General features: G+C 39.5%; 2 protein-coding genes across 4 annotated transcripts; one reads left to right on the top strand and one right to left on the bottom strand.

Moving 5' to 3' along the window:
• Nucleotides 1-784: 784 nt before the first annotated feature.
• tmem263 (transmembrane protein 263) lies at nucleotides 785-5,069 on the top strand. 3 transcript variants are annotated; one of them, XM_031864443.1, is made up of 3 exons: nucleotides 785-974; nucleotides 2,395-2,465; nucleotides 3,461-5,069. In XM_031864443.1, exons 2-3 carry the CDS (start codon nucleotides 2,399-2,401, stop codon nucleotides 3,781-3,783), a joined length of 390 nt encoding a protein of 129 aa, XP_031720303.1. In that variant the 5' UTR covers nucleotides 785-974; nucleotides 2,395-2,398; the 3' UTR covers nucleotides 3,784-5,069. The 3 variants fall into 3 exon arrangements, with proteins under 3 accessions (XP_031720303.1, XP_031720298.1, XP_031720290.1); XM_031864438.1 differs by having other exon boundaries at nucleotides 785-979; XM_031864430.1 differs by lacking the exon at nucleotides 785-974 and having other exon boundaries at nucleotides 997-2,465.
• A 3,127-nt stretch (nucleotides 5,070-8,196) lies between these two features.
• Nucleotides 8,197-10,048, bottom strand: LOC116389215 (zona pellucida sperm-binding protein 4-like). The gene is made up of 8 exons (XM_031857729.1): nucleotides 9,983-10,048; nucleotides 9,752-9,869; nucleotides 9,476-9,660; nucleotides 9,275-9,372; nucleotides 9,029-9,189; nucleotides 8,780-8,951; nucleotides 8,459-8,606; nucleotides 8,197-8,376 (listed from the first exon to the last, which is right to left on the bottom strand). The coding sequence occupies exons 1-8, from the start codon at nucleotides 10,046-10,048 to the stop codon at nucleotides 8,197-8,199; spliced, it is 1,128 nt and encodes a 375-aa protein (XP_031713589.1).
• Nucleotides 10,049-10,773: the final 725 nt, after the last annotated feature.

Below are 10,773 nucleotides of genomic sequence, written 5' to 3'. Positions count from 1 at the left end.
CTACATGCTGCCTAAATCGGGAGTTTTCAGAGGAGAGAACTCTCACTCTGCTAGTATTTCCGGGTATCAAATAAATCATTGCAAATACAGGCGGGAAACAAGAGTCGGAGTCACGCGGTGCTAAGTTTCCGCTTTCCATAACACAGTGATATTGAATATAGGCCTTTTTCACAGCAGATATTTTGACTTGTCGTAATTTCATGTGTATTTTTTATATTTTTTTATAGAATTCAGTGTCTATATTTTCTATAAAGTGTGTATTTATTTGCATACAGTGTGTCTTTTGCATATACAGTAGTGTGTGTTTTTGTGTGCGGTTATTTTGGTTGGTAATCCAGTCATCTCTACATTAATACATGTTCTACATATCCAGATGGTATTTGATTCTGTTCTGTTTCTTAAATACTATTCCGCGACACCTCCACATCAGAGAGACGATCTTTGATTTAGAGCCATGTGCGTCACTTCCGCTTTGAGGGGAGGATGTTGTTTTGGTGTTTTCGGTCCAGTGTCCTCTCCCGCCAAAGTGATGCCCAGGGGCCCTTTCCAAAATAAACCCTCTTATCTTTTCTGATTACTACACCCTGCGATGCTTCCCACAGTTGTTCATAATCATCACCAGGACATCTACACTCATTCTGAATTAAACAAAAAAAAAGTACAATAAAAGCCCCCGTGTTAGTGCAGGATCTAAAATACTGAACAACAATAAGCTAACCAGACAATAACAACTATACAGTGCCTAAATGCACATGTGGTTTTGTAAAGGCAGCCAGCAGCTGGAGCTTCGTCCTCTGTGTGTTTGTATGGGTGGAGACTGAGGTCCTCCTTTAAAATACAGTCACACAGACATCACAAGTCAGCGTAACCACCAGCAGCTACATCATCAGAGTCCGTGCAGCCTGATCAGTATTACTGTGGGCAGAAAGTCCCGCACATAGCGCACAGTGACGTTACAGTGGATCACATAAAAAGTAAGGTAAGTGCTAAATTAGCTCGTTTTTGTTTCCGTTTGTGTACCGAGAGTCAGCGATGAGAGCGTGTGGAACCACACAACACTGAGCCATAGTATCTGGATAATCAGTTTCAACGCAAACTCCCTCGATCGTGAGTGTGTAATCGGGACAGAAATGTAAACGCTAATGAATGTCGATCGAGCTGCGGTGGAAGGAAGATCGTTTAAGCGCCGTTCAGTGTTTCAGGGGAGACGTGACGTGTCTGATGAGCTAATTATGGCGACTAAAGACAAAACAACCACGTAGTTCCGCGTGTTAATTACAAGTCCAACCCTTCCTGTCTCTCACGGTGAGACAGCACCGATTGTTACATTCGACAAACTTGTAAGCAAGTATGTTTGAACTGCCTCTCGTTCGACGTTATAGCTCAAGTTAACGTCCACGGAAACGCAGTCTGCCACGAAACTAATGCTGTAGGTTAGCTAACGTTACGTAGCACAAGTTTTACATGCCGACTACTTATATTCATATATTTAATTTGAACCTAACACGGATGTATACATGGTGATAATGCTGTTTACCCATCAGTTAATGTCACCGCAGCTGCCACGCGCGCTCCTTTCTTCATTGTTTACTCAATAAACGTTATGACTGAAGGAATAACACTTTCGTCTGAGCAGTTTTCATAACTTCATAACAAGGCACCATTGACTTTGCAAGGACAAATATGATATGGAGATTCCTTCAAAATGATTCCTTCAAACTGTCAGTTTATGACTTTGTTTATTTCTGTTTCCCAAAATCCAGAAGAAGACTCCTATCTTCAAATTTTAGTTTTTCAGCATCGGTTGTTTTAGGTTAAGATATCCTGTGTTTATCGTGTGTTTTTAACAGCTCTGTGGCAGACCGTGAACAGGTCTGCCTTGTTTAATCAGCAGTACACTTAAAGCAAGCTCCTGTTATTGTCCTTACACACACACACACACACACACACACACACACCTCCCATCCCTAGGTATTTACTTTAAAAAGGCTTTCTCTACAGACTGTCAGCATTTTCTCTTGTAATGACATATGGAGCTTATAGCCTTGTCATACTTATAGTGTGAACGTTACAGCAGCTCATACATGTACAAAGTAGAACAAGGAGCACATTTTAAGGGATAAAATGAAAACCAAAGTCTTGTTTCTTTGTTCTACTGTTGCTCTCTTATCATGCAATACATAAATAAACACATGGATATATATATACAACAACAAGCACAGGCACATATCTCTTACAGGGTGAAGATCATAACAGAAATTACACAAAGATGGCAGGGGGGAAACCATTTCATGTTACACAGAATCTCTTTCCCTGTAGTTCCCCAACACTGCATATCTTTCATTCATTATGTATCACTGTGTCTGTGGGTGACTGTGTCATTTGTTGTTGCAGAGAGATGAGTCAGGCAGAGCAGGTGCCTGAGGACATGCCTGCATACCTCAATGATGAGCCAGTGGCTGCAGGTACGTTTAGTTGCGACGGTCGGTTTATTGACCCCAGTGTGTTCAAAGGTTTTGGATCCTGTTTTCAGAAAAAGACCTAGACGTGCGACAAATTATATGGAAACACGATTCTGAATTTCACATATGGGATTAGCTGTTTCTGCAGTAATCAGCTTCTGGTAAAGTTAATATGTGCAGATTCAATAGTTTGGTATTCCTATAAGGCAGAACTGTGTCCGTCCTTTACTAAAGACAGTTTAACTGTTCTGCTCTTTGGCAACTTATTTATCAATATTGAAAACAATCGTCATTTGCAACCCTACACGACTAATTATTACTTTTATAAAATGTTTTCAAACATTCATGCTTTCCTCTTTAGTCACCAATTGTATTGTAGATATGGTGTATTGCAACGAGCATGCGAGCATCTAAACTGAGTAGAGAAGAAACCTTGTTTAATGTAGCACTGGAATGAGCAGTTGAGCAACAACAACTTCTGTTATCGATTAATCATGAAAGCAACAGTATTAAACATTTGCAGCTTCTCAAATGTGAGGATTTTATCATTTTCTTTGTTTTTACATTATTGTAATTGAATACCTGAGTGATTTGAAGCTGGCAAATTTTGGTTTATATTTTTCACCGACATTTCAAATTGATAAACTATTATTTAATTAGTCAAACAAAGAAGAAACGGATAAATCAATGAAGATCATCTGTAGTGTCATGGATAGTTTAGCAGAATCTTGTGTACCACGGTTATATCGTTTTCATGGGCGACATATTGGTGGTAAAGGCCTGTGAAGATGCAATATGTTAGTTCATTTATCAATTAGTCCATCTACAGAAAATAAATCGGCAACTATTTAGATATCACGCTAGAAAAAACCGGTCACGGTTAAGTGAAAAGTAAATAATAATTCGTTGCAGCCCTAGTTTGGAGCATTTCTGTCCTCTTACTTATTCAGAAGTGCAATATTGGATCTTAAAGTGTTGCTGTTGTTGTCTTAAACCAGATGACGCCAACAAGGACCATCCACAGGCGCAGCCGGGCATGTTCGGCAGGTTGGCGGGGGGCTTGTATGGTGCCACCAAGGGAGCTTTAGGAGCGACTGTGGGCGGTGTGACGTGGATAGGAGGAAAGAGTCTGGACCTCACCAAGACCACGGTCAGCTCTGTAGCCGCTCTGCCTGGGATTGGAGTGGGTCTAGTTAAAGGAGGAGTGTGTGCTGTAGCCGGAGGAGTGTGTGCTGTAGCCGGAGGAGTGACTGCTGTTGGTTCCGCGGTGGTCAGCAGAGTTCCCATAGGAGGAGGCAAAAAGAAGGACAAGTCTGACTGACGGAGAGAGGAGAAGAGTGAACGCACACAGCTGAGGTGTTATGGCTCACGTTGTTTCCTGTGTCAGCAGTCATGAGCAGGAAAAGAGCAGCAGAGGACTCACAAGTTTAGTGTACACATTTTTGGTAACGGGAGTCTTTGTTTCTTTTCTTTAGTTTCTCTTCTTTAATGTGATTGTTGGTAAACCCATGTTCATATACTTAAGTAGCTAGGACCCACAACGCATGAACTAACAAAGACTCTCCTGCTCTGTTGTTAAAGGCAACGCACTATTATCACCAGTGCCTGAAATTGTTCAGATATAATGTCCATGTTTCAATTTTTGATAGAAAGTGTTTTTTACTGTTGTACTTGCTGCAAAAGTTAACTTTACTACCAGAGAAGAAAAGCTCCTAAAGAGTGTAAATGTGCTTAAATTTCACTTGCAAGACAATCATTGATCAACTGTGATCTGTAAGTGACAAAGAGGTGTTTCACTGTCAACTGACATGGATCAGAAAATCTGTACATTGTGACTAAATCTGCATTTAGTTAATCGACCTCTGTTCAGCTTGCACAAATGAACAAACACATGTGATCGAAGCTGTGATCTTTAAAGTCGAGTCCAGTTTAATATCTAAACCGTGGACTGTGGATATTTCACTGGTGAACTTTTGTGACAGTTCCAGTTTTTCCTCTGAATTCACATTGCCCTCTTGTGGTTATATTGTCACCTCAGTGGAAAGTGACTCATACTTTTGATACAGAATCCAAATTATTACAATAAATATTGTATTTTCATTGCAATTAACTTAACTTCCAGTTGTAATGTTTATTGATTCACTATGAATAACATTTTATACACGACATATTTTTCACACAACTATATATTTTGATAGTTACTGTGATATGTTGCTTATTGTCACTCTCAAATCCAAGTATGTCAACATCTATCCTTTGGGCACAGATGCTTCATTATGGCATAAATCTCTCACAATGTGTCAAAGCATTACTTCTCAACCCGAACGTTCCCCTAATGCTTCTCCATGTTGCTCAGCGAATCTGAAGGCTGGAGTTTCGACATTACATTCTGAGTTTCAAGTGTCAAGTGCAGCTGAGAAACCTGGATCAGGCTACATATAATGAAACCATAAACTGTAAAATGCCATTCGAGTCTTACATGTTACAGAACTACGCTTTCAAAGCTTTTGTTTAATCAGTGTTGCAGGATGTTTGAAAGTTTATTGAACAATGAGAACACGGTAACATTCAGGACTTGTTTAAATAAAACATATGCTGAAGGCTGTATACAGTATGTGTTGTGTTGCATCAGTCACAAAACAAGTCGTATGAATCCAAACAGTATATTTATACTTCTTTACTTCTGTTTTTTCTTTCACCGTAGAGATTTCACTATGTTCTGTACTTTAAAGATTCACTGCTCTACTTTAGACAAAATCGAGATTTTGAGATTGAGACTTGAGATTTCTTTAAAACCTTTGGATAACATGAGTTCAGGAAGATTTTTTTTGTACCCCAAAAAGATTCAGTTAATTTAAAGTAAAATTAAAATGTGCACAATTTATAATTTGGTGCTATGCTCAGTGTCCTGTATTTATTTCAAATGGTGAGGTACAGTTTGTTGTAATGGAGGACCATTGCTATATGCAGGGTTACAGATGCTAAATACATTTAAAACTGCAAATATATCAAACATTTTGTACATAGACAAAGATATAGTCTCTTACAACCCCTCGAAAGATGGCGCTTCATCCGAACATGATTGTCATTATTTATTGCCTCATGATCACCACATGCTCACACTTCCATGTTGGCATGTTTGGTTCTTAAATGACATAAATATAACAAGTAAATACATGATGTATAAAACTAGGCTGCAAATTGACTATAAAAATCAAATATCAGATGAAATAAACAGCATTAAACACATCTGTATCAATAACCTAGATAACTAACAAAGACGCAGGTAAATATAACTAAATCTGTGGTTTAAATACAGGTATACTGCCATCTACTGGTAGAAACGTAAACACTTTCACTCTGCAGCTCCTTTTACAGGCTGTGCTCTCTCTGCCTTCACTCAAGGAACAGAATACGGTGGAGAAATAGTAGCCTAGACAAATGTATAAAGGATGCGGATATTATTCGTAACAGAAATAATTTAGACAGCACTGTTGATGATTATGGGGAAATATTAATTGAGTTCTTGAGGGAGTCAAAATGTTGGGTGCTGAATGGGAGAATACATTTGAGCAAGGATAACTTCACTTTAGTTTCAGTTAAAGGGAAAGCAGTGGTAGACTATATTATTGCCCCACACGAGGGCTTAAATAATTGTGTTAGGTTCTGTATCTTTATGAGAAATTAGGGGGAGAGGATAGATGTAAAATATCTGACCATTCTTTAACAATGTTAAAGTTTCAAGTAAGACCTTATTTTGTGAAAGATGATTCACACCATACACCAGAAAAACTGCATTACAAAGGCAACACCCTGATTAATTAATGTCATATTGCCGGGCCTTATTGAGCAGTTGGGATGTATTGAAAACAGCCAAAGGGATCTGGACGCTTAGTATGATACATTGAGTGACTGTGTCTATACAGCGTTGAATAGGCTACATGTGTTAACAGAATATGTAACAGCCATAAAGTCTTTAGAAATCTTATAAACCTCACTGGAACCAAGATTTGCAGACTTTATGGGACAATCTAAGAACAGCTGAAAAATCATTTCTAAGACGTAAGTACAAATTCCTGTGTGAATGGCTGAAGATAGAATTCAAGGAAAAGCCAAACAAATTTGATAAGATGTTGCGTACTGTGAAACCTAAATTTAATCGAGGCTTTCATTGCATATTGATTACGTACAACATTTTGAAATTAGTTTAATAGATTGGGACCCAGAAAGCTTCGGGAAATACCTATGGAGTTAGAACGGCGAGTGCAGCTCTGTTTTAGGGGTTGGACTACAAAAATTGGAAAAGGACTTTGCAGATTTGTTTTCTGGCTGCAACAATTAATTTGATGATGTCTTTTAAAAGGAAATAACAAGTTTAAAAGAGGTAATGGAATCTGAAATTAAAGCTGATGTAAATAATCGTACTATGTTTCTGAATGCACATTTTTCTATTGAAGAGGTAAAAAAGGTAATAAATAAATGCAAACTGAAAAAAGCTACTGGAATTAAAGATATTTCAAAAGAAGTGTTGCAGACGCCGAGGCTGTTGACAGTGTTGTATGAGTTGTTTCAGTATTGTTATTAATCCTATTCTTAAATCTTCAATAAACTACCCCAAGCTGCCTCTCAGTTATACGGTATAAGTCTTATTAGCTGTGTGTATACATTGTATTCTTCACTTATTAAATGGAGACTAGTGGTGAATCTAGACCAAACACAAATAGTACATTTTAGACAAAAATCATTAGAGAGAAGTTCAATTGTTTTTAACTTTGGTTCAACAGTTCTATCATACTCTGAACAGTATACATATCTTGGCATTACTCTCGACGAGCGCATGACATTTAAAAAAGCTGTCAATGTTCTAGCTCAGTCAGCAGGAAGAGCACTGGTATCTGAACTGAATAAAATTAAACCATGTGGTAATCTGACATTCTGTACTTATACACAACTCTATAATTCATGCGTGTGTCCTGTGTCTGACTATGTTTGTGGTGTTTGGGGTTTCCGTGACCACACAAGTTGTAACACTGTGCATCACAGAGCTATTAGATCCTTATTGGGAGTTCACAAATCTACTTGGCCATTAGTTGGGAACCTCTATTCGATTTTGTGAAAATGTCTGATCAGAGACTAAAAAGATATTTCATTGGGACATTTTGCATGGTCATCCCTGGGCTAAGGGTTTGAAATCTCTGTTTAACATGAACAATATGTCATTGATATTAAGGGGATTAGGACCAAACTGATTTTAATGCATAGAGACAAATGGTCTGTTGATATATGGTGTAAACAAAAGTTACAAACGTATTGTCTCATAAGGAATAACTATAGTGCAGAACTTTATGTGAAGTATAACTTAAACAAAAGACAAATATCCATATGTGCACAGTTACGCTCAGGAACATGACCGTTGGCCCTAGAGACCGGGAAGTTTAATTCCACTCCAGAGGACAGAATCTGTTTGCCGTGTGAGCTCGGGGAAATTGAGAATGAGGAAGTGAAATATTACTGCCAGTGGAATTATGATCTAAAAAAAGTATTTATAGCACATCAAAGCCAATATCTTTTAATACAAATGTGTGTACAATATTTTTGGGGATCAAATTTTTTTTTTTTTGTGGCACACTTTTGCAGTCTTTTTGCATTCATTACAATATACAGTATGTCATATGCAAATATTTTCAAATCTTTTACTTGATCTCAGCTAAATTCTTGAGATCGACACTGCTGTTTATTCCGCAGAGGCACCCATGTTGACTGGTCCCACAGAAACCACAACCTTCGGCTCAGTCTTTCTCTGGTCCACAGCCGTGACATCTCTCTTGTTTTTGATCTTGGTTGTTCCGAAGCATACTGGTTCATAGTAGCCCGCTGAAGCAGTGACCACAGCTGTACTGCAGTGAATGTACACCTGAACAAGTAAAACCATGTAAGCAGAGCAATACAAATATATTTAGTTGCAGCAGTTTATCATCAGTAAATTAAATCATTACCTGTTCCCTCAGGGGTGCCATTGAATTGGGGTCCAAAAAGGTAAACATTTTGAAGAAGAAACGTCTGTAGTGAGTGGGGAAGTCCAGACCAGAGGAGGGACCGACTGGAACCAGTGTGGTCAAGTAGTTATCATCCTTGTATGGACACCTGGATGAAAAGAAAATGACATGAAGGCAACTCATCTGTAATTAAATTAAAAAAGGAAGTCAGTGTTTTCATAGTGTAAAGTGTTAACGCTGACAAAAATGATAGAACATGTTGTCATAAGCAGGGCAGTGTTAAATTGGTGTTTTATTTACCCGTCTATCAGAATGTCCCACTGGGGCAGACTGTGAGGGTTGGGGCTTGTGGTTGTCCAGCAGCGACCAAGAGTCAGGATAAGGTTGGGATCTGTCTTTTCATGGAGATGAACCTCCACGTATACAGAGTCCCTCAGTACTTTGGCCACAGGATAGTCAGCCTCCGTGTAGTACGAGGTATAGGCCACATCCACTGTGAGAGCAGTGACCAGTTAGTATGACAGCTATCTACAAATACAGCAGCGCTGTGCCAGACAGACATCCACTTACCTTCATTACAACCCTTTACACTGCATTGTCCATTAGCCAACTTCAGGTATACTCTGATGGGTCCCAGACCAGCAACTGGTAGAGGAGGATTCAGTAATGGCAATACTTCTACAACCACAGTTTCAACAGAGGTGCCGATGTACCTACACTGGAAGAGCAATCTGAAAAGAGAAAACTGGCATTATGTTGCTTGGTCAGATCTGATATTTAGATATTACAAAATTACTTTAAAAAATGATCACCTACTCATACTGACTGTCCCTGGTAATGATTCCAAGAGGCCCAACTCCCATTTCATATGAGGAGGACATTCTGTTCTCATAGATTATAACACCAGGCTCCTCCTACAAAAGGTAAAAGAAAATGGCATTGTGGGGTAAAAATTTGCATAGGCCTTATTTAAAGTTTTCTTAACTGGTTGAAAAGTTGAGAAAATCGAGGTCTTACCATCACAGTGGAGCCACAGTCGGTAACAGGAAAGTTAAAGATGGCAAAGGCTGAATTAGAGTCCACATGCGTACAGCCAGTACCTTGTTCCAATAGTGTGATTGACTCGAGGTCAATGTTGGGCAGAGTGGCATCTCTTGCCACTACAACAATGAACTGGCCGTCCTTGGTGCACTGAACGGTCACTGGTGGCACAAAGACAGGCTAAATATGTAGAACACCTTTTTTGCATCCTCCATTACAGTCCATTGCATGACATTCTTTTCAAAAACTCACCTGCCTTTCCAAAGTAGCAATGTTGGCCTTCAAAGCAGCAGTTTATGGCTCTGCATCCATCAGCAGAGACATCAGGACCTCCACATGGGATTCTCACGCTTAATGCGACGTCACAACTCTGGGCAGGAATCGGCGTTTGGTTGGACAGTGTCAGTGGGATTTTCGGGTTCTGCGTCGCCTGATCATGATGTGCATATTGTAATTTCCAATAGACATCGTGATGATGATGACCGGGATGGGGAGGGTAATGTGGCTTTTGGTCTGGCTTTGGAGGCCAAGGATTCCATGGAGGGCCATGTGGATTTGGTGGAGGAGCCGGTGGCCAAGAAGACGATGGTGGATGGCTCGATACAGTATGTGGAGGTTTCCAAGGAGGCCACCCTGGTGAAGGGTTTTCTGGTAATTGGATTGTCTGACCGCCCTTATGGCCTGCAAGTGAAGGGTATGTATGGATTAAGCACCCTAGCAGTGCTAGTGCCACTAAAGAGGGTACACTCCAGCATTTTACCATGGTTCAACAGAAGTTTGACCTGGACACTCCCCAGGTGTACAATTTATGTTATATATGCTGCCACATTTATACGTGACTAGGCTTAATGTTTTAAAAACTCCTCCTCTGAGGCTGAATAACCACCAATCACAGCTTCCTATCTTTTCATTGGCCACTTAAATGCTTCAGGGGCGTATTATGTCATGTTTTTTATATTATTTAGGGGGATGATTTGATAAGCCTTTTGGCAACTTCACAAGATCAGACACATGTGTCCTATTAGATCAGGTCACTGGGTTGGATAACATGAAAGTATTTGTTGGCAAGTCATACATTTGGGTCACAAAAACCTTTTTTTTAAAGGTCTTTGTGGCCTCAAGAGTTATTTCTCACCAAATGTTTATTTTGCTAGTGGACAATGGCAAACATATTGATCTTTTCTCTGGATCTGTAACAAACTTTGCCATAATATGCACCTCAGCTCAATAGGTCTGTTCATGTGTATACCTTGCAGCTGTGCCATTATGAACAC

Source organism: Anarrhichthys ocellatus, unplaced genomic scaffold (assembly GCF_004355925.1).
Source record: "Anarrhichthys ocellatus isolate YVR2014 unplaced genomic scaffold, GSC_Weel_1.0 scaffold2, whole genome shotgun sequence".
Classification (NCBI taxonomy): Eukaryota; Metazoa; Chordata; class Actinopteri; order Perciformes; family Anarhichadidae; genus Anarrhichthys; species Anarrhichthys ocellatus.
Note: the sequence above shows the minus strand (reverse complement) of the source record. Positions and strands in the feature narration are given on the sequence as shown.